This window comes from Microcebus murinus, chromosome 12, assembly GCF_040939455.1.
Source record: "Microcebus murinus isolate Inina chromosome 12, M.murinus_Inina_mat1.0, whole genome shotgun sequence".
NCBI lineage: Eukaryota > Metazoa > Chordata > Mammalia > Primates > Cheirogaleidae > Microcebus > Microcebus murinus.
In genome coordinates, this window is record NC_134115.1 from 93,610,546 (window position 1) to 93,634,516 (window position 23,971).

At 67.2% G+C, this 23,971-nt stretch overlaps 2 protein-coding genes across 6 annotated transcripts; one reads left to right on the plus strand and one right to left on the minus strand.

The window, feature by feature from the left end:
• The first annotated feature begins 932 nt into the window (after positions 1-932).
• On the plus strand, positions 933-9,923 carry EGFL7 (EGF like domain multiple 7). Of its 4 annotated transcripts, XM_076009201.1 has the most exons (10): positions 933-1,054; positions 2,488-2,578; positions 5,901-6,042; positions 6,201-6,317; positions 7,324-7,448; positions 7,629-7,724; positions 7,904-8,068; positions 8,725-8,789; positions 9,291-9,453; positions 9,566-9,923. In XM_076009201.1, exons 1-10 carry the CDS (start codon positions 1,031-1,033, stop codon positions 9,586-9,588), a joined length of 1,011 nt encoding a protein of 336 aa, XP_075865316.1. In that variant the 5' UTR covers positions 933-1,030; the 3' UTR covers positions 9,589-9,923. The 4 variants fall into 4 exon arrangements, with proteins under 4 accessions (XP_075865316.1, XP_075865315.1, XP_075865317.1 ...); XM_076009200.1 differs by having other exon boundaries at positions 9,291-9,923; XM_076009202.1 differs by lacking the exon at positions 933-1,054 and having other exon boundaries at positions 5,921-6,042; positions 9,291-9,923.
• Positions 9,924-10,358: 435 nt separating this feature from the next.
• Positions 10,359-23,495, minus strand: AGPAT2 (1-acylglycerol-3-phosphate O-acyltransferase 2). 2 transcript variants are annotated; one of them, XM_020289564.2, is made up of 6 exons: positions 23,194-23,495; positions 14,517-14,650; positions 14,035-14,210; positions 13,803-13,898; positions 11,933-12,005; positions 10,359-11,120 (listed from the first exon to the last, which is right to left on the minus strand). In XM_020289564.2, the coding sequence occupies exons 1-6, from the start codon at positions 23,373-23,375 to the stop codon at positions 10,945-10,947; spliced, it is 837 nt and encodes a 278-aa protein (XP_020145153.2). In that variant the 5' UTR covers positions 23,376-23,495; the 3' UTR covers positions 10,359-10,944. The 2 variants fall into 2 exon arrangements, with proteins under 2 accessions (XP_020145153.2, XP_075865319.1); XM_076009204.1 differs by lacking the exon at positions 23,194-23,495 and adding an exon at positions 22,218-22,296.
• Positions 23,496-23,971: the final 476 nt, after the last annotated feature.

Sequence of the window (23,971 nt, forward strand, 5' to 3'; positions counted from 1 at the left end):
TAGACAGAGGCTGACCCCAGAGCAGGGCCTGGACCCAAGGAGAGCCGGGGTTGGGTGAGGCCCTGCTCACTCGGGTGCCCGTGGCCAGCTGTGGCCTGCCTCCCCACCCCCCGTCCTTGGCCCTGCCCACCCACTGCCCCCTAAACCGGGAGGCTGTGGGTCAGACTTGGAGCCGGGACCCCAGAATCTGATGGAGCACCCCCTTTGGCCCCAAAGGTTCCTGAATCCCTCCCACCACCACCCCATCCCCTCGGTGGAGGCCAAGGGAGGAGCCTGAGGGGCACCCCTGGGCCTCAGGGACCTGCAGACCACCCAGCCTGTCTTGCCCACCTGGTTCCCTTCCGGCTGGGTCCTGCCACTCCCGGCCCCCACAGGCCAAGGCTCCAGTGTGGCAGGTCCCTCCCTTGGGCTGGAGCCCCTGGGGGCTTCCACGCTGCACTACCCACATCTGGGGTGGCCTCAGGAGGGGCCAGCACCCTGTGGCCCAGAGACGCAGAAGGTCCCTTCTGTCTAGCCGCACAAGTGTGGCCTGTAGTCCCACGGCTCTGCCCCCTCCGGCACTGGGAAGGCCCTAGGCTCCCCGTTCTCTGTCCCTCACTATCCCCAGGGTTACCAGCCAGGCTGTAGCTGAGCTCAAGCCTTGGGGCTAGACACAGAAGTCCTTGGGGACAGCTTCCCCCTCCCCCGGCAGCACAGCCAGGCCCCTCACGTGGCGCCTCCCCCCACCCCCAGCCTCCTGTTTGTGCGCTGACAGACCCCCGTTATCAGCAGAGAACACACACAGGAAGTCCGGCTGGGAAGGGCCCATCCCAATCCCGATTGACTCGGATGGAGCATAAAAAGCCGCCCTTCCTCGCCCGGTCGGGCCTCCCGCACCTCGCCAGCTGCCCTGGCGGCCAGAGGGAGGCTCCAGCGGCGGCCAGGCGGGTGGGCCCCGGGAGGTGCCCCGGGGCGGCCAGTGGGCCCAGAGGCCCCAGCGAGGGGCAGGGTCTGTCCCCAGCCTGCAGAGGCAGCAGTGGTGGCCGTGGCCATGGCCAAGCCCCGGCAGCATCAGGTATGGCAGGGTGGCTCGGAGGGGCAGGGATCAGGCAGAGTGGGCTCCCAGCAGGCAGGCGACTCATGGGCTCTTCCCACCCGTGTCTTTGCTGCTGCACAGAGAAGCCACGAGAGTCCCTTGGCCACGCCGTGCCTGGCCAGTGGCCCAGTCTAGGTCCCAATCCAGTCTGCCTGACACCCACACTTCACCCTTGGCTGCCCAGGGCCCCGAGACCCCTGGAAGGAAAAGCCAAGGCAGCCTGGCCCTGCCCCTGGAGCCCGTACCACCTGGCCCGGCTTCCCCAGGGAGCCCCGCTTGGCAGCAAAGTTCAGCTCGGCTGGGCCCACTGGGTGGGGCCGGGCGCCCCTCACTCCTCTGTGGGGACCCCGGCCGTCCCCAGGGCTGGGGGATGTAGCAAGGGGTTTGGCCAGGGACCAGCCCTGGGGGAGGAACTGTGCTAGGAGGAGCCCGGTCTCCTGTGCAGCTGGTCCCAGGGGCTCAGGCCTGGGGACAGCTCGGTGGGCTGTGGTGTGGGCAAGTGGGCCACTTCTCCGGCCCACCTGGGGCCCTGGGGAAGCCCCCTAGAGCAGCTGAAGTCCCCTCTCAAAGCTCCCAAAGCCACAGGGGTCCCAGGGGCCGCACCTTTTGCAACATACACCCACGCATGCCTCCCAAGGAGCCCACCCGAGAAGAATGCCCATGTTCAGGTGACAGGGCAGAAGGTGAGGCCCTCCCAGCTTGGGGCAGAGCACCCCGTCTGCCCACGCCTCTGCCTGCCTCAGGCAGGGGGAGACGGGCAGGTCAAAGGGTCAAGTGAGCACAGGGGCTCTCACATCTAGAGTCCCCTAGGCCCCACTCTTAACTCTTTACTGCCCAGGGCCGAGTGAGAGCTGCTTGGGCTCAGGGGGTCACGAAACCTAGGAACCCCCCACTCGCAATTACGGACATCGAGACAGCAGCTGCCCTAGCGGCCCCTCAGACCCACCTGCCGGGAGCTCCTAGGGCCCCCTGATCTGGGAAAGGACCAGGAACGGGGGGCTCCTCTCCAGGCACCGGACCCCTCCTGTCCTTCAGCTCCGCGCACCAAGGCAGGCCCAAGTTGCCAGCCCTTCCCTGCTAGTCCGCAGGCCCCTCACCAGGCACCAGGGCTCTGTAGGGGACCTTCAGCTCCACTCGTGGGGCTCACGCCCCTGTCACCTACCTCCTGTGACCTACCTCAGCTCCGGGGAGCCCAGGGCTGGAGCCGGCCCCATTTTGCAGACTGGGACTGAGGCCGGCTCTACTTGGGAAGCGACCGGGTGAGGGGGCAGGACGGGGTCTGCAGGCCCAGTGTGGGCTGAGGTCCCGCAGCAGGATGGAAGGCTAGACCCTCGTCACCTTCCCAGTGCCTAGACGTCACGGTGCCCGAGACTCTGCCGAGGCACCGACGCCCTCCCGTCTCTGACCCGCAGCCCCAGGCACAGGGGGGGCACAGAAGGCCCCCACCACCCAGAGCAGTAGCCGCCACCAGTGTCCAGGGGATGACGAGCTCCCCCTTGCCAGGTGAGTCCCAGCAGTCCGGGTGCCCTGGGTGGCCTGGGCACAGAGCATGTGTGACTGGGGCAGCGCCCTGGGCTGGGCTTGGGTTGGCGGGAAACGGCTTATGGGTACCAGAGTCCCCAGGGCTGCTTGGGCCTCTGGTTATAAATTTGGAAACGGGAGAGGAGAGGTGACCAGCCCAGGGACCTCTGGGAGTGGGCATGAGGGGACCCCCTGGGGGCCTGTGCATTCACCCGGAGGAGCGCTCTGTCTTGAACAGAGCAGTGGGGCAGAGACCACGGTGGGGGTGCCCCTGCCTGAGGGAATGCAGGTGGGACTGGGGCCGGCACCCCAACCTACGTGCCATGTTAGAGGGAGGTTCCGTGTCGCCCCTGGGGCCTGTCTGGGCTCTGCCGTGTGGGTCTCTGGGCCTGGGAGGGCCATGGTGCCCGCCCCGTAACTGCGGGCAGAGGTCAGCTCTAGCCCGGCGCCTGGCACCTAGCGCGCTGGCGGTTAGAGGCTTTCACAGGCTCAGCTAGCAAAGGGGTCCTCATCGAACCCCGGCCCCCCGTCGGCGTGAGCGCCCCAGGCGGCCTCCTGGCTCCTGGCAGCCTGGCTCAGTCCTGGGTCCCGCGCGCGCGCCCTGTGCGGGGGCTCAGGGAGGACCCAGGGATTCACCATTCGCAGAGCGGGCTGGGGATGCGGGCTCCGAGGCGGGTTTGCGTCAACCCCGAGTTCTAGCTGACTCACTGCCCGGCCTGGCGGGGAGCCCGCCCGCCACGGGGCCTCAGTTTCCCCATCTGCGCAATGGGGGCGGGGTGGGGCGGGACGGCCTGTGCCTCTTGCTCATGGGGGCCGGCGAGCCCACCCGGGGTGGGGGCGGGGCTCCTGCGGGGCCGCCAGGTGGGGCGGGGCCGGGGGCGGGGCGGGGCGGGGCTCGGGGCCCCCACGGCGCGGGCTCGCGCTGCGGCCGCGGCGGCGCGTGCGCGCCCCGGATCCGGCGGTGAGTGCGGAGGCAGCCGGGCGCCGGGCCGGGGGCGCGGAGGAGGGCGCCGGGCGGGGGTCTGCCGGCCGCCGGGCTGGGGGCGGGGGCGGGACCCTCCAAACCCCGAGGGACGGAGAGGGTGACCCTGCTGTCGCGGAACTGGGGGCTGCCGCCGGGCGACGCAAAGCGACCGCAGGGACCGGGAGGAGCGCGGGCCGGGGCGCGCGGAGGGCCGCGCCGGGCCTGCACGCGTGACCCCCGCCCGGGCGGCCGCGGCGGCCGGTCCGGAGAATGGGCCGGCGGCCTGGGAGACGGCTCCCCCTGCCGGTGCCGGGCGGCGCGGCCCGACCCGCTCCCGGCCCGACCCAGCGGCGCAGCCCGGCGGCCGCCCCGGGGGGTCGCGCTGCGCCCCCGCCCCCGCCCCCGGGCCGCGCGGGATGGTCGTCGGGCTTGCCCCGCCTGCGCCCGCCCCCGCGGGCCCCGCCGCCCGGAGCGCCGCCCGGTGGGAGGGTCGGGGCAGCCCCGCGCTGGCTGGCGTCGGTGTCGCCCTCCCCGGCGGGGGCTGCGGCCCGGCAGGTGGGCGGCAGGTGCGGGCAGGGCCCGCGTCACGCCGGCGGGGACCGGGACACTGCAGCTCTCGGCCTGCGCGCGGGCCGCCCCCAGCGCCCGCTCCCGCCCGGCCGCCGCTGTGACACCGGAGGGAACGAGGTTCGCGGAGCCCGGCGTGGCAGCGCCAGGCCGCCTCGGCCTTGGGGAAAAGCATGACTTTCAAAAATTGAGTGTCTCCTCTTCACCGCGGTTCCCTCTCCAGACAGCTTCCCGCAGTCACGGAGGCGCTCTGCACGGCCGCCGTGAGGGGTAGTGACATCCTCCCCGGGGAGACCGGGCTCCCCAGGCCCAGGGCCGGGCACGGGGGCTGTGGAGCTCTGGCACCCCCTGCCCCCCCCCCCCCGACCTCTTCCTTCCTGGCAAGGCCCACCCCCCAGAGTTAATCGTCCCCACCAACTCTGACTAGCAGGATGGGCCCCTGCCCAGAAACTGCTGGGATGGCCCCCTGCCCCCAAAAGAAGTCCCAACACCTGAGCTGGCCAGGGCCCTGCCCTCCCTTCCTCTCCAGCCCATGGGGGACAGGTGTGGAAGGCCCCTCCCCCAGCTGCCTTCCCTACCCTGCAGTAGCCAGAGCATGGCCGGGCCCCAGCTCAGGGACTGCCCAGTGACTGCTGTGCAAAGCGGACATGGCATTGCTCTCCCCACGGGGTGGGGCTCAGCCAGGAGGAAGGTCCAGTAACCCCTTGTGGGTGTCACTGTCCGTGGGACGGACTGTCAGAACCAGACAGGCTTTGGAGACCCTAGTGGTGTCTGAGGAAAGAGTCCCAGACAAGTGGACAGACAGCCTTACCCCAAGCTCCACCTCCCCTGTCTCCTGGCCCTTTCCTGCTGAGGACTCCCCAGGGCCGGGCAGCCACCTGGGAGGAGCCTGACCCTTTTGGGAGCACCCACGAGAGGCCTGGGGTGGGCCCCCCAGTGCACGGCGGGGAGATCCTTAGCTTCCTGGACCTCTGGCTGCACACAGGATGGGACCTATGCCACCCCCCCAGTCCCTTCACAGACCATTAAGTCTGGGTTGGAGTCTCTCATACTCCCAGGAAGCCTCACCCAGCTCCCTGCCTCCCACTCGCAGCTGGAAGGGGGTCGGACACCAGCTCCAGTGGTCCGTCAACTGGCTGCCTCATTGGCCCCGGTGGGGCCTCTGCCCTGGGAGCTCTGGGCTACTTGACACTTATGCCAGCCTGGGAGTGACCCCCTCTTAAATGTGTGCCACCCCCCTCTGGGGATCTCTGAATGTGCACACCCCACAGCAGCTCCTTCCTGTCGAGCACCTGCTCACATGCCAGGCACCTGCACCCCGATGGGACCCCACAGCCGCCCTCGGGCTCCAGCTCTGCCCACTGACACCCGTCCACAGACTGAGAGGGGCAAGCTCACCCCTCCCTGCTGTGACAAGGGGGGCACCGAGACCAGCGGGGAGGGAGGAACGGCCCAGATGCAGACCTGGGCCCACCTTCCTGGAGTCACCTTTCCTGGAGCCTCAGGCGCCCTTGGGTGTCCCAGACCAAGCCTGGCAGGGTCCAGATGGTTCCTGCCCCAAGCGCTCTGTAGGGTATCCCTTTCCGCAGCCCCCAGGCCCGGCTGTCTGTGGCTGGTGAGGGGCCGGCCTAGCTGGAAGAGGTGGGCCTGAGGGTGGGGGGAGCTGGCACGGCCCCTGGGGCTCCCCTCAAAAGTGCTAAGCTGGGCAGGCATCGTGCACCGAGCACAGGCTGCAACGAAGGCGCCTGCAGGGGCCTCTTCGGGGGCTCACAGGACCGTGCTGTGTGCCCCAGGGTGCGCAGAGGAGAAGGCCGTCCCCCCCGGAGACACAGGCCATGTGGGGCTCCCGGGACCTGCTTCTGCTGTGGCTGCTGGTGCTGGGAGCGGGCGGCACCCAGCACGTCTACCGGCCGGGGTGAGCGGGGCGAGGGCCTCTGGGGGCCGGGGGTGGGGGTGCGGCCAACAGCCCTCAGCCCCTCCCCAAGGCCGCCCCAGGTCTTGAGGGGTTCCCCGTGGGCTCATGTCCTCAGCTCCCTTGGGGTCCCTGGCTGAGCTCTGGCCCCACCCCCACAGCCGCAGGGTGTGTGCTGTTGGGGCTCCCCAGCGCCCCGTCTCCGAGTCCTTCGTGCAGCGTGTGTACCAGCCCTTCCTCACCACCTGCGACGGGCACCGAGCCTGCAGCACCTACCGGTGGGTGCCCCCGCCGCCAGCCCGCCCAGCCCCAGCCCCCCGAGGGCCAGTCCCCCACGGTGCCCCATCTGCCACACAGCAGCCTGCCCGGCGGCGGTGGCGAACCCTGGGCCCCGAGATAGGAAACTGAGGCCAGAGGACTTGCTGAGACGGACTTCCCCAGGCTGGCCGGTTCTGTCTCAGCAGTCCGGGTGCGAGGACGTCACCTAGTCACCACCAGCACTGGACTGCGTCCTGCACCCTGGCCCGTCTGAGAGGACACCACCTTAAGGGCCTGCACACGTGTAGAGGGACACCCGTCCCGTCCCGCCCCTGCACATTCGGGCTGCTCACCTCTCCCCGGCATCACCGGCTGCAAGCCCTTACTCACTGGGATGATGCCAGACTCCCTGCACCTGCCTGTCACCCCGGCAGACACGTGGAGACCCTGCCGTGTCCGGTCCTGCCCACGTGAGGGGCGCTGGCTCCCAGCCGTGGGTGGGTGTGGGGCACTGCGCCTCCTCACCCAGCCCAGAAACACCCGGGAGGCGGAGACCTGGTAAAAGCCCGGACTCCTGAGCCCACCCACCCCTCCAGGTCCCTGCTGGCCCTGCTGGGGGAGGGACCTAGGTTTGGGGACACGTCAGAGGCGCTCAGCTTCTCAGAGCGCCCTTAGCCTCCAGGAGCTGGAGCCCAGGGTGAAGCGGCAGCCGGCTCTGCCACGACCCGCCACGGCCCAGGCAGGCCCGCCCCTGGGCCCCGTGGTAGGAGGCTGGAAGCCAGGGGCCTCACGCAGGCCCTGCTCGGTCACGCGGGGCTGGGGCTTCCTGCCGTCCCTCAGCACCCTGCTTGGCACCTGGGTGCGGTGAGTGCTGGTCAGTGGCCCTGCGCTGCCGTCCCTCAGGGAGAGGACTTCTGGGGACACGTTGGGGTGACCCTGCCCACTCAGAGAGAGGGCTCCAGGTGCCCAGGAGGTGGCAGATGGGGAGGGCGTGCTGCCCCTCTGAGCCGCCTGCCCACCCCACAGAACCCTCTATAGGACCGCCTACCGCCACAGCCCGGGCCCGGCGCCCACCCGGCCGCGCTACGCCTGCTGCCCCGGCTGGAAGAGGACCGCCGGGACCGCCGGGCTCCCCGGGGCCTGCTCGGCAGGTGAGGGCAGCGCCCTTGCAGCGCCCAGGCCGGTTGGGAGGGAAGCCACCCCAGGCCGCTGCTTCCTTCCCCTGTAACCCTGAGCGCGGCGCGTCCCGGCTGCCGAGCACCCCCGCCCTGGCTGCGCCCCCAGGAGCACCGGGGGCCCTCCGAGGCAGTGACTGGTCTCCCCACCCACAGCAGTGTGCCAGCCGCCATGCCAGAACGGAGGGAGCTGTGTCCAGCCAGGCCGCTGCCGCTGCCCTGCAGGTTGGCGGGGTGACACCTGCCAGTCAGGTGAGGCTGGCTCTGCCCCCTGGCAGGGGAGGGGGCCCGGGAGAGGTCTCCTGGTGCCTGCTGGAGTGTCCTGGGGTCACTGCTGGGCAAAACGGCGGCCCGTTATTAACAGGGTGTCTCGAGGGGGTCTGTATGCGTGCGACCCCTCCTGCTGCATCTGACGCCCCCGTTTCCTGCAGATGTGGACGAGTGCAGCACCGGAGGGGGCGGCTGTCCCCAGCGCTGCGTCAACACGGAGGGCAGTTACTGGTGCCAGGGCTGGGAGGGCCACAGCCCGTCTGCAGACGGTACTCTCTGCCTGCCCCAGGGAGGGCCCCCCAGGGTGGCCCCAAGCCCCATGACAGGTAACCTCGCCCCCCTTGCGGCTGTGTCTGGGTAGGGGAGCAGGCAGGTGGGTGTGCGTCACCCTGAGGCTCTGCGGGGGGTGCAGCAGGGGTGAGGCATCTGTGGGGGGGTGCAGCAGGGGTGAGCCAGGCACTCGGCTGGTGGGCGGCTGTCACGGGGTGGAAGGCAGGTGGGTCCCCGGTAGGGTTTCTCCAGGGCTGTGGGGGCCTCATCTCAGCCAACAAAGTGAAAGGCCCCACCCTGGGGTCCCGTCCGTGTGCCAGCTGGCAGCCTGGAAGACGCATCTCTGCTGGTGACGGGACATTATTACTTTTGGTACGCGCTGTGACACTTCAAACTCGTACCGTGAGTAATAATGCGCCGTCGGCAGCCCGGCACCCAAGAGCGCAGCTCGGACTCGGCTCGGACCGCCCGTAGTGCAGCCGGGACCCCGCACCCCGGACGCGCAGGGCCACACAGCACGGCGTGCGGGTGGGGGCAGGGCCCGAGACCCCCAGGCCAGCCCCTGGGGGACAGTGGGGTTGGCCACGGGCCTGAGACTGTGCCCTGGCTCTGCCCTATGGCTGGAGCCGTGGCCGGGGCCAGCCCCTCCAGATCAGAGGCCACGGGCGTGGGGGTGCCAGCCCCCCTCATGCAGGCCTGGCTCTGCCCCTAGGAGCAGACAGCGCGGTGAAGGAGGAAGTGCAGCGGCTGCAGTCGAGGGTGGACCTGCTGGAGGAGGTGAGCCCAGGGCGTGGGGCCGCACCAGCCCTCTCGGCAGCCAGCTCCTTGGTGACAGTGGAGGGCCGGGCCAGGGCGAGGCCCACCACTCTCTGTGGTCCTCAGGACGTGGCTCCGACCCGCAGGATGGCTGTAGGGTTCACGGGGCTGGGGCTGGGGCTGGGGGGGTCTGCAAAGACCCTGGTCCCAGGGAGGTCTCCTTGCCGCCGACAGCCCAGGGCCCTGCCTGGCTGCCACACCTGGCAGGGGCAGCCGGCCAGCCACTGGGACCCCAAGACGGGAGGAGCCGAGCTTGGCGCCCCTCAGGCCCAGGGCTCATCCCCTGCCTCTGTCCACAGGGACAAAGTGCTCTTGCCAATCTTCCCACTGGCCAGGGCCCGAGACCCCTCCAGTGGACACCCAGAGCCCTGCAGCTAGGTCCCTGGGCAGGGTTCTTAGATTCCCGGGGAACAGAGGGTAAGCTGCTGGCCCCGGGTCATGCCACCTCGCTCACCCCCACAGAAGCTGCAGCTGCTGCTGGCGCCGCTGCACAGCCTGGCCTTGCAGGCCCTGGAGCACGGGCTCCCGGACCCCGGCAGCCTCCTGGCACACTCCCTGCAGCAGCTGGGCCGCATCGACTCCCTGAGCGAGCAGATCTCCTTCCTAGAGGAGCAGTTGGGGTCCTGTGAGTGCCGGACACGCGCCCAGAGCACCCAGGAGCCTGGGACCCCCATGGGGCGGGGTGGCCACAGGCCTGGAGCTGCGACCTCTGACCTCAGACCCTCCTCTGACCCTAGGCTCCTGCAACAAGGAGTCGTGACTGGCCCTGCCAAGGCCTGACTCTCTACCCAGGCCGGACCGAGCCGGCTGCCCTGGCGGAAGGCGGGAAGGGCCCTCTCCTTTCCTCTCCCCTGGCGCAGGTGGTTCCCTGGACCGAGGCACGGGGTGGGCCGGGGGGTCTTCTGTGCGAATCCACCCTGACAACCCCGACAGCTTCCCAGGGCCCTGGGGGGCGCAGGGACGGTACGAGGCTCCCTGCCCAGAGCCAGGGACCGGTGGCAGCCACTGGGCAGCCTGTCTGGAGGCAGCAGCCGGGTTGCGGGGGGCTGGGGGATACTCTGCCCTGGTTTTTGTCAGAATAAAATCGAGACTTGAGCTGCTGTGTCAATGGAAGGATTGGGGGCCTGGGGAGAGGAGCCCCCTCCACCTGGCACTGGGGGCTGTGCCCACCCTCTCCTGGCCACTCCACCCGGGCCCACTACCTAGTGCCGGCTGGCAAGGGGGCGGGGAAGAAGGCAGCAGGCAGAACGAGGGGGCTCCAGGGGCACCTCAAGGCCTGGGTCCTCCATCTCCAAGAGGGGCCGGAGCAGGTGGATTCTGGGAGCCACAGGGACAGTGCCTCGCCCATGCCTTCACGCCTGCCCCTGGAAGGGAGCTCTGTGCAGGGATGGGGGTGCTTGTACCTGGGCCCTGGGGGGCAGCTGGCCCCACAGTCTGGGGGGTTGGAGGCAGCAGCCCGGAAGACACACACACATCCCTAGTCAGAGGCCTGAGGCAGCCCCACCCACCCTGAGTGACCACAGCACGCAGTTACTTCCAAGGTTCCTTTACAAAAATAGCAAGTGCAACACTGACCCGCAGGTCCTCGGGGCCGGGGCAACAGCAGACCCCGCTTTCCGGCTCCCTGTGGTCCAGGGTGCATGCGGCCGGGAGTCCTGACCCCCCGAGCCCCTTCCTCTCCCTGAGGGCCTGATGCAGGCCACAGCACGGACCTAGAACCCAACTCTGCCCCTGGCGGGCCCTGGGCAGCCAGACCCGGGCACCCCGGCTGTCCCCAGGGCCACTGGGCTGTCCTGAGGACCTCTCAGCCCACCTGCAGGCCACAGCCTCAGGCCTGGTTTTGCATCATCCCAGACCCTGGAGGTACACGGTGGGCGAGTCCCCGCCTCAGAGCCCGGGAGGGTCCGGCTGGTTCTCCTGGAGGGGACGTGGAGAGCCTGGGTCTGAGGTCAGCGGAAGAAGGGGCTTCCTGCTTCCAGGGCCCGAATGAGAGCCGGGGGAGCCGGGGAGCCAGACACAGTGATATTTGGCAGCATGGGCAAGGGTCCCTGTGCGTCCTCCAGCCGCCTTCTGCCCGCCCACCCTCTCCAGGTCCTGCCCCACCCCACGACCCAGGCTACTGGGCTGGCTGGACAGCGGGCCCTGCGGCGGCCCCGTTCTCCTGGGGCAGCTTGGATATGTGCAGGAAGGTGCTCCTCATGGCCTGGTAGCAGGTGTCCACGAGCGTGGGGATGTCCGCCTCCGTGAGGCCGCTGGTGGGGATGGCGTCCAGCACCTGCACCGTGATTGTCCCTGGGATGGGGCGGTGGGCGTCAGCGGCCGGGGGCAGCCTCTGCTCTCCCGGGGCCGCCCTGCCCCCTCCCCAGGGAGCTCTGACCCCAGCCCCCGCTGGCCCCCAGCTTGTTTTTAATTGAGGCGATACTGACATGGCGAAACGCGCAGCCCGTGGCATGTGCTTGGTGGGTTTTGACAACACTATGCCCCACTGTGAACAGCGCCCGCCACCCAGAACCTGTCTCCCCCCACCCCCAGAACGTTCCCTCGGCTGGGCCCCTCTCTGCTCAGCCCCACCCCACTCTGTGCCCCCATCTTCCACGGAGGGCGGGGGGCTGCGGGGTCTCCGGTGTGGGAGAGAGCTGGCTCCCCCCCACCACCCTTCGACCTTTGACCCCACCTTCTCACGAGGGGCCAGGGCACCCTGTCTGGATGGAAGGGCAGGCCCCCAAGCCCGTTGGCCAGTGCGGGGGGTGCCTGGGAGGCCGCTGGCCTGGGCTGCCCTGGTCCCACGTGCCCACGTGGGGAGCCGGGACACACGGGCTCATCAGCCGCCCCCGGGGCTGTGGGCCCAGCCCACCTGTGTACACTCCGCCACGCGGCCACCCTCTTGGAGCCTCAGTTCCCACCCACCTCCCAGGGCCACTGGGAAGGGTGAATGACAGGAAGCAATGCCAGCCCGTAGCTGGGACTCTAGACTGACTGGTTCATCCATTCATTCATTCATTCATTCATTCACCACATGGCTACTGTGTGGCCGGGGTCTGGCCCACTGCAGCCACCCAGACGGGGACGGTCAGGGCGAGTGCCCAGGGGCGCGTGGCGCGTACCTGAGGTGAAGAGCTTCGTCCTGGTGTCGTAGAAAGAGGAGAAGGAGGAGTAGACCACGGGCACGATGGGCACCTGCGGGCAGGGACACGCGGCACTGGGGTGAGCCCTCACCCCCCGGCCGAGCGCGGCCCTGCCTCTCCACCCGCCTGCCCACCTGCGCTGGCCCCAGCAGTCCTGGCACCTGGCCCAGGGCCTCCCACACCTGACCTCTGGAGCCTGGCACGCCGCCACGCCCCGGGCGGTCCAGCCCGCCCGAGCTAGCACGTGTGTTGTCGGGCTCACGTCTGTCCCCTGCTGGGCCATAACATTAGCTGCGGCGCAGGGCCCTGTCCCGTTTAGCTGGGAGAGGTCACCAAGGTCTTCCCTGCCCGGCCCTCCCTTCCTGTCCTCTCCCCAACCCCAGGGACGAGGGGGGCAGCTCTGGCCCAGGGAGGGGTGGAGCCTGCTGTGTTCCTGGAAGACACCAGCGTCACAGCAGACAGGGACAGGCACCTGGAGCTGATCATTAACCCAGGCAGGCAGGGAGCCCCAGGGCACTGGCAGGTAGGCTGCAGCCCAGAGACCGATGGGGAGGGCAGGAAGTGCGCCAGTCTGCCGGCTGACGCCACCTGGCCTGTCTCTCCTCTCAGGACCTACCAACCTGGCCCCTTCTCCCTCCCACCTCCCACGCGGAAGTGACATCAGCCCGAGGCCCAGCAGGTGCGCCCTGCATCCCGGGGCCCCTGACAACAGGAGGAGGTTGCTGGGCAAAGCTGAGACTAGAGTCCAGAACTCCTGCCCTCCATGGCCGTAGCTGGGGGCCCCCAGAATGAGGGCTCTCTGGGCCGGGCGCGGTGGCTCACGTCTGTAATCCCAGCACTCTGGGAAGCTGAGGCGGGCAGATCGCTCAAGGTCAGGAGTTCGAAACAAGCCTGAGCAAGAACGAGACCCCGTCTCTACTATAAATATAAAGAAATTAATTGGCCAACTAATATATATAAAAAAAATTAGCTGGGCATGGTGGCGCATGCCTGTAGTCCCAGCTACTCGGGAGGCTGAGACAGGAGGATGGCTTGAACCCAGGAGTTTGAGGTTGTTGTGAGCTAGGCTGATGCCACGGCACTCACTCTAGCCTGGGCAACAAAGTGAGAGTCTGTCTCAAAAAAAAAAAAAAAAAAAATGAGGGCTCCCCGGGCCTCGCACAGGGCGAGGCCACCTGTCACAGGAGGACAGGCTGAGACCCCTGCTCTAAGGCCTGATCCCAGACAACGGCTTTCGCCTGACGTGAATCTCCCAGCACAGTGGCAGGGGTGGCACAGGCACTTGTCACCCACCAGGAGACCCCACTCCATGGATGGACACACCCCAGCCCCTCCCAGACACCCCAGGACAAGCTGCACCCCTGAATGCTGAGGACCAGAGAGCCCCAGGCACAGAGGCGGAGCCCACTGCTCCTCTACCCAGGCCGCCCGTGCCCCACACCGAACGCCCTGCTTGTCCGGACCCGCTGCCCACTCCCGACCCCACCCCAGTGATCGGGAGCAGCATCACCCCACCAGCCTCCTGCCCTCGCCTCCTACCCCACCCACCTCGGGCAGGTCACCCACCAGCCACCTGCAAAGTGGGGGCTAGAGCCCGAGAGCTCAGGTGCCCACCAAGTGCCGCCGGCCTCTCAGGCCCCAGGCCTCACCGCTCAGCGTGGGGGAGCAGGGGCTGCCCTCCTTGGTGGGTCAGGGGACCAGGCATTGGCGGAGGCCCTGTCCCCACTCAGTGGCAGGTCCCTGAGTGCCAGCGACCCCCAGCCAGGCTGGGCAATCGCCCTCAGCCTTCAGCCAACCTGGACCCACTTCCCACCCCCTGCCCACCCGGTGAGGCCGAGGCCTGGCCTACCTGGGCCTGGACCGCCAGGTAGAAGGCGCCCTTCTTAAAAGGCAGCAGGTCCCCGTTGTTGTTGCGCGTGCCCTCGGGGTAGATCCACACCTTGAGCTGCAGGGCAGAGAAGAGCTGCTGCCACCGGGCTGCACCCACAGCCCCGGGAGGCCAGCCCCCTCCCCGCCTAAGGAGCCCCACTTGTTGGGGGACCGACAGCCCCGCTCCCCCGAAGACCCCGGCCGGGACTCACGTTCTCCCTGATCATGCGCTCGCCCAGGTCGGCCATCACGGTCATGGCGGTGCTGGAGCGCTGCCGGTTGATGAAGTAGACGCCCCCCAGGTACATGATGAGGCCCACGGGGCCCAGGAAGAGCAGCTCCCGCTTGGCGATCTGCACGCAGCGCTTGGGCAGGATCTCCATGAGGCCTGGGGGGAGAGGAAGGGCCTGTGCCTGGCTGGGATCCCGCCTGCCCCCGGCTCTCTGGGCAAGGCGTCCTCCTGCCCCGCGGGGGTGCTGACACAGAGCTCCCGGCGTGAGGGCGTGGCGGGCCCTGTGCCCCGCCGGCACTGCCAGCCTCCTGTTCTCAGTGCCCAGCTCGGGGAGGGAGGGACTCACAGGTCCCCTGCCTGTGTCAGCCCCACCCCTGGCTCCTCCGAGCTGCCCCGCCACCCCCCACGCTTTCCAGGCTGAGCCTGCGGCCCCTGCCGCCAGACCCCCACGCCCCGGCCTACCCATCATGTCCAGGATGCTCTGGTGGTTGGAGACGATGACACAGGGCTGGTCCACCTCCAGCTTCTGCCGGCCGTTCACCTTGAAGCGCAGCCCGTACACGTACTTGAAGCCTCGCACGAACCAGCTGATGATGCTGAGGGCAAGGGGACGGTGCACTGAGGCCCCAGGGCCTGAGCCCAGGCCGGGGGTGGGGGGGGGACAGCGACACGCAGTGGAGACAGCCCTGGGGGCCTGGCTCACCCACCTGCGGGCTGCTGCCCTGCCTCAGTCTCCCCAGCTGTCAGGGAAGACGAGTAAGCCCCTGGAGGTCAGACACCTGGCACACGGGAAGGAGCCCGCTCCCCAGGGCCTGCCCGGCCTCCCCCTCCCCCCGCACCCCTACATGCCCGGCCCTCCCAGAGGGGTGCGCCTGGCAGCCAGGTGGTGCCCTGCTGGAAGGGGGCTGGGCTGGTTCTCACCCAGGTGAAGGAGTGCAGGGATCCCTACACCCCTACAGCAGGGGGGCGGGGGGGGGGGACAGACACCCTGTGGGAGGAGGAGACCCAACCGAAGGGAGTGACCGTCCCCCTCAAGGTAGGAAGAAAGCGTCAGAGCCAAGCGGAGACCTCTGCAAGGTGCAAAGGGAAGGGCCACCCCGAGGGGCTCCCCGGCCAGACACCCAGAGGCGCTGCTCTCCCTGCTCACCCCTCCTGCCCACGGGCCTCGGGCTCCCTCTTCCCGGGAAGCAGCAGGCCCGGGACGGCCCCGAGGCCTGCGTGGCCACGCTGAGAGCAGGAGCAGGGCCGGCACACCCTCGGGTCCCGAGACCTGAGCCCCTTCACCCCGGGAGCCCCCACTCCCGGCAGGTGGCCAGTCTCGCTGGGGGCTGCCCCGGGCAACCTGCGACCTCAAGGCCTCGCCAAGCAGCCCACAACGGCCGGGACCAGGCCGGTGCAAGGGGCACCTTAAGTCTCCGCACGCAGCCCTGCCACCCGAAGGACTTCCCGCGGGCACTGGCCCGGCCAGAGGAGAGCAGGGACATCTGCTTATGGGGGGTCGGCCTGCGGGTGACAGAGCCGGATGGTGCGAGCTCCTGGCAGGACCCCTGGGTCCCTCCTGTCCCCTGCAGTTGGGGGTGGGGATGGGGCAGGGATGTGCGGGGCTACCAACCGTGTTCCACGCTCCACACAGATTAGCGCGGCCCCCACCCTAGGGAAGAGGCCCCCTTTATAGAGAAAGGCGAAGTAACTGCCCAGTCCCGGAGCTTTCTCCGAAAAGCAGAGATTCAGAGCTGGGTCCTTCACCCAAAACCAGACTGGTTTTTTTTCCAATTGTGGTAAAATACACAAAACATAAAATTTGCCATCTCCACCATTTTTTTTTTTTTTAGAGACAGACTCCCACTCTGTTGCCCCAGCTAGGGTGCAGTGGTGTCATCCTAGCTCACTCAAACTCCTGGGCTCAAGCGATCCTCCTGCCTCAGCCTCCCAAGTAGCTGGGACTACAGGCATACGTCCGGCTAATTTTCTATTCTTTTCATAGAGACGGGGTCTCGCTCTTGCTCGCAACAATCCTCCTGCCTCGACCTCCCAAAGTCCTGGGATTACAGGCGTGAGCCACCGCGCCCGGCCCCATCTTCACCATTTTAAGGTGCACAGTTCAGTGGCAGCAAGCACATGCACATTGCTGTGCAGCCGTGGTCACCACCATCCATCTCCAGAACCTTCCATCTTCCCAAACTGAAACTCTGTCCCCATGAAACGCAGACTCCACTCCCCCCATCTGTCTACTTCCCATCTCTATGGGTCTGCCGACTCTGGGGACCTCCTGAGAGTGGCATCGCACAGGATTTGTCCTTCTGTGTCTGCACACCAGACTCCTAACCAGCTGCACCTGTCACACCTGCAGTGAGAAGGTCAACTCTCATCACCCACATTTGCAGACGGGGGAAACTGAGTCTCAGTGCGCCATCCTTCCCTGGATCTGGAAGCCTGGGCCCCTCCTCACATCTGCCAGCCTCAGCCAGCTCCGGGCACCTCTCTCCAGGCCAGACCACCCCCCTGTCCCCCTCCCACTCAGAGAGCAGGCCGGGGTTGGCAGGTCCTGGCAGAACCGGGAGAACCTGCTGGGAGAACCGCCTGCCGCCAGGAGGCTTTGCCTCAGTGTTTGCATCCGCGGGACCCGGCTCCCTGGATCCCCGTGCGGACTGAAGGAGACCATCGAGGCCTGCGATTCACGAAACAGACAAAGCATAGATGTCCACCAAATAAGGAAAATAACCCGGTTGCATCGCCAAGGAAATGCAAATTGGAACAGGAAACTGTGTCTTCATCCTTCCCACCGGCACAGATTAGAAAGCCTGATTACAAGAAGCGTCGTTGGGCAGGACGCTGGAACGGGGCCAGCCACTGGCGCAGGCCGCCACAGAGGCACGGACGTTCCCGCAGGGCCCTGCGGGGCCCACGAGAGCCCTGAAGCAACCTGGTGTCTCTGATCCCACGATCTTCTTCCACACGCCTGCCCTAAGGCAGCAGTGAGGTGGTCTGGAGAAACTGCAGTGTGGTCTGAACTAGGGACACCTGAACATGCCTGGGTGTCCACCGGCAGGGACGGGCAGAGCAAATCAGGGTCCCCGTCACCACCTCGGGGCGAGCAGGAGAACACGGGAGATGTGTGCTTAGTCACTGCACAGGATGTGCCCACGACTTACGACAGGGACCACAAACTCACCTGCACACCCACCCACGCCCCGGTGCACAGGGAGAACGCTCCGGCCACGTCCGGAAATGGGACGTGGTTCTCTCTGACAATGGCATTTGCCAGTTTCCTTTTCTCTCTTTTGTTCATCGCGGTAGAATACACGTAACATACATTTGACCGTTTTAACCGTTTCTAAGTACACGGTCCGTGGCATTAGCACCTGCACGCTGGGACGCAGCCCTGACCTCCGTCCATCCCGACCTTCTCTCTTTTCATTTGACACTTGGACTGCCTGTGCTGTTGACGGCGTTGGTCAGGTCCTGTCACTTTTTTTTTTGAGACAGAGTCTCGCTCTGTTGCCTGGGCTAGAGTGAGAGCCGTGGCATCAGCCTAGCTCACAGCAACCTCCAACTCCTGGGCTCAAGCGATCCTCCTGCCTCAGCCTCCCTAGTAGCTGGGACTACAGGCATACGCCACCATGCCCGGCTAATTTTTTCTATATATTTTTAGTTGGCCAATTAATTTCTTTCTATTTTCAGTAGACACGGGGTCTCAATCTTGCTCAGGCTGGTCTCGAACTCCTGACCTTGAGCAATCCGCCCGCCTCGGCCTCCCAGAGTGTTAGGATGACAGGTGTGAGCCACCGCGCCCGGCCCTGTCAGGTTTTTGCCCGTGAAAGATACTGTGCAAAAACCCTGTCCCCAGGACGGACAGCCGGCGGGCAGTGGGGGCACCGGGCAGCCGTTCTCCATGACTGTCCAAGTCACCGCGAGCACGGGGCACAGCTGGTCCGTGGGCCTGGGAACGGAGGTGCCTCCTGGGAGCAGAAAGGCCACGTAAGTGTCCTCCAGGGGACACAGCGCCACCTGCAGGTGGCACACACGGGACCACCAGATTTTCCTTCCCTGAACGTCCTGTATTTTCAAGGTTTTCTATGGCAGTGGTGGTGAGTACCGTGTTTCCCCGAATATAAGACAGGGTCTTATATTTAGTTTTCCTGAAGAAGACACCCTAGGGCTTATTTTCAGGGGATGTGTTATTTTTTTAAGTACGGCATAACCACCTACATTTATTCAAATAGAGTTAAGTCGTCGTCTTCTGGAACATACTCTCCAAACCCCGAATTCCATCCTGAATGTCTTGCGACTCTATTTCCTTTAGAACCATCGGCCCCCATCTCTCCTGTCGAGCCATAGAGCTCTCACGGGGCAGGTGAGAAGGGCCACTCATCTTCTTTACCGCTCCGTGACGAAATGCACGGGTTGTGCAGATGCGCTGCGTAGCCACGCCCGTCACTAGGTCTTATTTTCAGGGTAGGGCTTCTATCGGGCACATGCTTAGCAATCCCGCTTAGGGCTTATTTTATGGGTACGTCCTATTTTCGGGGAAACATGGTATGTGTGTCCACGCTGGGCGTTTTGCAAAGAGAGAGGCTCGCGCTGAACTCTGCAGACATACCTGGGGAGCCTGGGGAGGAAGCGGTTCTAACCAGAGGCAGGAACAGAAATGCCACCCCCGGCTGTGCCCAGCCTCTGCCTGATGTTTGTCACGTCTGGTTCCAACAATCATCCCACAGGTAGGTACGGTCATTACACTGCTCTACAGCTGAGGCAGGGAGGTGACTCGCCCCAGGTCACCTACTAGGGAAGCAGGATGGGCCTGAGCCCACCTCCTCTCCCGAGCTGGGTGGACTTGCAGGGCAGAGGGCCCGAGGGGGGGGCTTCCGGACTGCAGGACGAGAGGCTGTCGCCCCGGCTGGCTGAGAAGTCTGCTCCGGGCTGTCCCGGCAGGAAGCTCAAGGTGGCCAGAGCAGCCGCCCCAGGCTTTGTCTTGTGTCCAAACACCCCAGCTCACCTGAGCTCTCCTCCTGGCAACCACAGGGCCCTGGGGGACAGCCCTGTCCTCTGCCCCAAAAGGAGCCAGGGCCTCAAAGTCTGTAGCAGACATCACTGTGGCCCCACACCCTCCGGCCCTTAACGCCACACAGGGGCTCCCCACCGCCCCAGGGCACCCCAGGGAAGGTGCACCTCAGGCTATAGGTAAAGCCAAGCCCACCTAGAGCCCAGATGGGCCCAGGACGTGCAGAGGGCCCAGCCCAGCGTGCCAGAAGCGCTGCTGACCGCTGCCAGGGGGGTGAGGGGACCAGCTTTGCACCATTGGCACTCGCACCCGGAGCAGCCCGAGGTCCCTCCCTGTCCTGCCTGGGCCTCACTCCGGAGCCTTCCAGTCAGCCCCGGACCAGGATGGCCATCCCGAACCAAGTGCCACAAATGGCACAGACCCTTCTGGACGCAGCCCGAGCCTTTCCCCCCATGCGCCGAGGCATGGGCGTGCAGGTGAGTTGTGGTCACCGTCGCAAGTCGTGGGCACGTCCTGGGCAGTGACTGAGCACAGATCTCCCGTGTTCTCCTCCTCGCCCCGAGGTGGTGATGGGGACCCTGGGTCTGCAGGAGCTTGGCCCCCGGACACCCCGGCTGCTCCCAAGCTCGGGCTCTGGCTCAGACAGACTGGGACCGCGGTCCTGGCTGCCTTCTTCCCAGCTATGACTCTGGGCAACACACTTGACCTCCCTACGCTCTCGCTCCAGGTGGCCGGGAGGTGGGTCAAGGCCAGGGCCCAGGCTATTGGCCCAGCCGTGCCCACGAAGGCCACTCTCTGACCCTTGCCCTCAGCTCCTGGTCTTGGGCTGGGCCTCTCTCAGGAGCCCCAGGCAGCTCTGTGGGCCGAGGCCCACGGTCCTCAGCCAGACCCCCGGGCCAGGCCTGGGCTCTGCCCAGGGAGGGCCGGGGAGCCCTCCCAGCCCTTGCCAAGGAGCAGGGAGGGCCTGGACGCCAGGGCTCAGGAGCGCGCCAGCCTCTGGGCCTGTGGGACGGAGTCTGTCCCCCGTGACACCCCAGGAGAACCAAGGCCCCCAGAGCCGTGACGAGGGAGGGCTCTGTGTCTCGTGCCTCTGTCAGGAGACCCAGGGCCACGCGGTGGCTGGCAATTCTGACCACGAGGCTGAGCCCTTCTGGCTTCCTACCGTGACCAACAGATAAGTCCTCTGGGCGCTGCGGCCAGAACGAGCCCGTTCTCCCTTCCTCGAGGTTTAGTGTGGACACCCCTGCAGCTAGGGCTGTCATGGCCACTCCGTCCTGGCCTCGTGTGGGCACAGAGCATGGGGAGGGCGCCCTTTCCTCTCCTGCCTCGCTCTGGGCCCGAGGCTGCTGGGGCGAAGGGGCCGGCTGCCACGCTGGCATCCTTTGGCGCACGATAAAGTGAACTCTCGTTCAGCCCCTGTTATTAGGGTTTCCTGATCCTGCAGCTGAACCCAACTCGACTACACACAGCGTCCCAAGTCTCCCCTGTCCTCTGTCACACGATGGAACACGGGTGTCTGTCTGCCCCTGGGATGAGGAAACGTGGCCTGTAGTCCCACCCTAGCCCTGCACACAGGGGCGGACACCACCAGCAGGGTCCCTGGTCCCAGCCCTAGGCAGTCTGCCTGCGCTGTCCTGTTCCCATCACCGGTCCTGACACACTCAGGACTCCAATCCAAATGCAAAGGCCCCCACCTGGAACCCCGTGGGAGGGGCCAGCCCCAGCCATGGCAGTCTCGGCTCACGGGGAGGATGGGATGTTGGGGGGGCATGGTGCAGAGTGGGGCTGCCCCCCCTAGAGCTCAGGGATGCTGGAACACCCCACCCCCAGCCCTGCAGCAGCCCCAGGGCTGCACCCTCAGCCTCTAGTCCTGGGCTGGGCACAGGAAAGCAGGCAGTCTGGAGTCGCCCTCCGTGGGTTCGAATCTTTCCCAGTTCTGCCATGTCCTGACTCAGGGACCTTGGGGGATCACCCTCTCCTCCCTGCACCACCCCTGGCCTTAATTGCAAGTTGCGTCCCCTTGTCTGTAAGGTGGAGCCCGCGACCAAGGTCGCCAGGCGCCTGCGGTGCCCCAGCAGGCACAGACGGGCCGTCCCAGACCACAGGGGGCCTGAAATGAGGGGTGGGCAGCCTGTCCCCAAGCAGCTGCTTCTCCACAGCTCTCCAGCCCCCATCCTCCTGGTCCCTTCCCATTCTCTGCATTTCTGACCCCTCCCTAGGGCCCCACACTTTGGGGAGCCCCCCAGCCTTGCTGGGAGTCACGGGTGTCATCATAGGGCCCCGGGACCCAGGGTGCGGGGGCAGGAGGCTGTGGAATCCCAAGCCTCCCCTAGGCCTGCCCCACCCTCCAGCCCTCCCTTCTCCCTGGGGGACACACATGCCAGCAGGAACAAAGCACCTGCTGTACCCACATGCCAGCAGGAACAAAGCATGTATGTCCCAGACGCTGGTGCTGCCAGGGGCGGGGAGGGTGGCAGGAAGGCCCCATCTGAGCACCACCACAGCCCCCAGGGTCCTGGGCAGGACACCCTAGCTGGCCAGAACCTCTGGGCTGAGCGGGGGACAGGGTCAGTGGGGCAGGAGGGCTGGAGGCAGCCTGCCAAGTCCGGCCACCACTTCTGACTCGGCCCCTGGAAGTGGCTTTGGGGTCCAGGCAGAAGCCACGAAGGGCAAGTCGGGCCTTTAAATGCAAGGAAGGGGCCTGCTCGGAAGTGGGGAGCCCACTCCAGGCTCTCCTAAGCTAGGGCACCCCCTGCCTACACCCCAGGACACAGCAGGCCCCACCGTCCCCTGGCCTGGAGCTGCCTGAACCCACTTGGGTTCCCCCCGGCTCTGGAGCAGCAGGTGCTAAGTGGAGGCTCCTCCCAGGGAGACCCCAGGGCCCTGGGCCTCCAGCTGCCTGCCCTGGGGCCGAGCCCAGAGGGTGCCCAGCCCCTGGAAACAGGCCCTGCCCACTCTGCAGGGCTCTCTACGTGTGGAACCTGCTGCGACTGAACACCTGGGCTGGCCCTGGAATCTGTGCTCCCTGGGACACTGGCCTGGCCCCTCAGGATGGCACAGGGGCAGGCCACCGAGAACACACACAAATGTCCCACTGAACACCCACCCAGCCCTCTGCACCGAGTCCTCACTCCCCACAGCACCACCATCCCCCTGTATACCTGGGGCTTCTTGGGGGCTCCATGGGAAGCCACTAGCCCGAGGCTGGCCTGGGGGCCCATGGCATATGGGCCAGTTCTAGCAGTAGCCTCTCCCAGCCACTGGCCAGGACACAGATGGCAGGAGGCCAGGAAACTCACACCCACTGCCCTGTGACCACAGGGGGAGGTGGGGACCTCAGGGCCCCACACCAGGCTGCCACCAAGAGGCCATTGCAAAAGCCACCCGCTGGGCAGTCCAAATGGGGCAGAGAGAAGTGTAGCAACAGCCCCCCAGGGGGGCAAACAAGGAAAGAGGGCAGGAAGGCGCCTTGTCCTAACTACCCCCACCCCCAGCAACTTCCAACTGTTCTGGGCAACCCCGCCTGACCCTACCCCACGCCCCGCCTGGCAAAGCCAAGTCCAGAGGGAACTTTCAGCCGCCGCCCCCTTCTTTCCCTTTGCTAGGAAGCTGGACTCCAGGAACCCCCAGCCCCTCCCCGGCTTCCCGAGAGGAGGAAGGGGCAGGAAAGAGGAACCTGCCACGGCGCCTGCGCACAGGTGCATCCATCACCTGGCGGTGGGCAGGAGGAGTGCAGAGAGAGGTCGACGGGCGCCCCGACCAGGGACCCGGGGACAGGTCCCCGCCGACGCGGCCTCGGTTTCCCCGCGAACATGGCAGGACCGAGGCGCTCTCAGCTCGGCCGGCGCCTCTCTGGGAAATCCGCCCGCCGCCCGGCCCCCCGCTGCGGGCGCAGGGACCCGACGACACGTGACGGAGCAAATGCCCGGCGGGCGAGGGCGGGCGCGAGGACACTGTGACGCCAGCTCCGGGAGTCCCCGCCCGCCCCGCGCCCGCCCCGCGCCCGCCCGAGAGCCCGAGAGCCGCGAGCCCGCGGGCGGCGGGCGGGGCAGGAAGGAGGGAAAGGCAGAAGAAAGTTCGGGAAGCGGAAGGGAAGCGCGCCCCCCCCCCCCCCGCCCGGCCCGGCCCGGCCCTTGCCTCATGTTGTCCACCGTCCGGCCGCCGTGGCGCAGCAGGCAGACGGCCGAGGCCACCACGGACATGGCGAGGCACAGCGCGCAGTACAGGGCGACCCTGGCGTAGAACCGGGCGGCGCGGCTCAGCGGCAGGAGCAGCAGCAGCAGCAGCAGCGCCGCGCTCAGCCCCGGCCCCAGCTCCATGGCGCGGCACGCGCCCGCGGCGCCCTTCGCGCCCAGCCCGCCGCGCCGGACGCCGCGCTCCGCCCCGCCGAACCGCGCCCCTTATTGCGAGCGCTGCGGGGCGGGGCGCCGGTGGGGAGAGGCGCGCGGGCCACGGGAGCGGCTAGGTGCGGCGCCCGCCCCGCCCCCCGCGTCGCCCGCCCCCGCGGACCCCCGCTCGGCCCGCCCCCGCCACGCGCCCCGCCCCCCACCCCGCCCACCTCCGGGCGCCGCCCTGGGGCACCCACCGCAGCCCTGTCCCAGGACGTTCCCTTCCCCCACCCTGGCCGCTAGGTCCCCGAGGCTCTGGCCTTGCTCCCACCCTTCGCGCCATCGAGTGGGGGTGGGGGGGGAGCCTGCCTCCACGGTCTGGGCCTCCTTGCCCAACCAGGTGCCTCCCACCTCCCTGCAGCCCCTGCCACCTGGGGCTGGCCACAGGCCCCTCAGTTCAAAACCGCAGCCCCCCAAGGGCATGTAAAGGTGGCTCAAGGACTCCACCACCATGCTAGTCTGGTCACCACACAAAGTGGCCCTCAAACTGCTCCCAAGTGGCCAGTGGCCACCTGTCTGGTCACTGG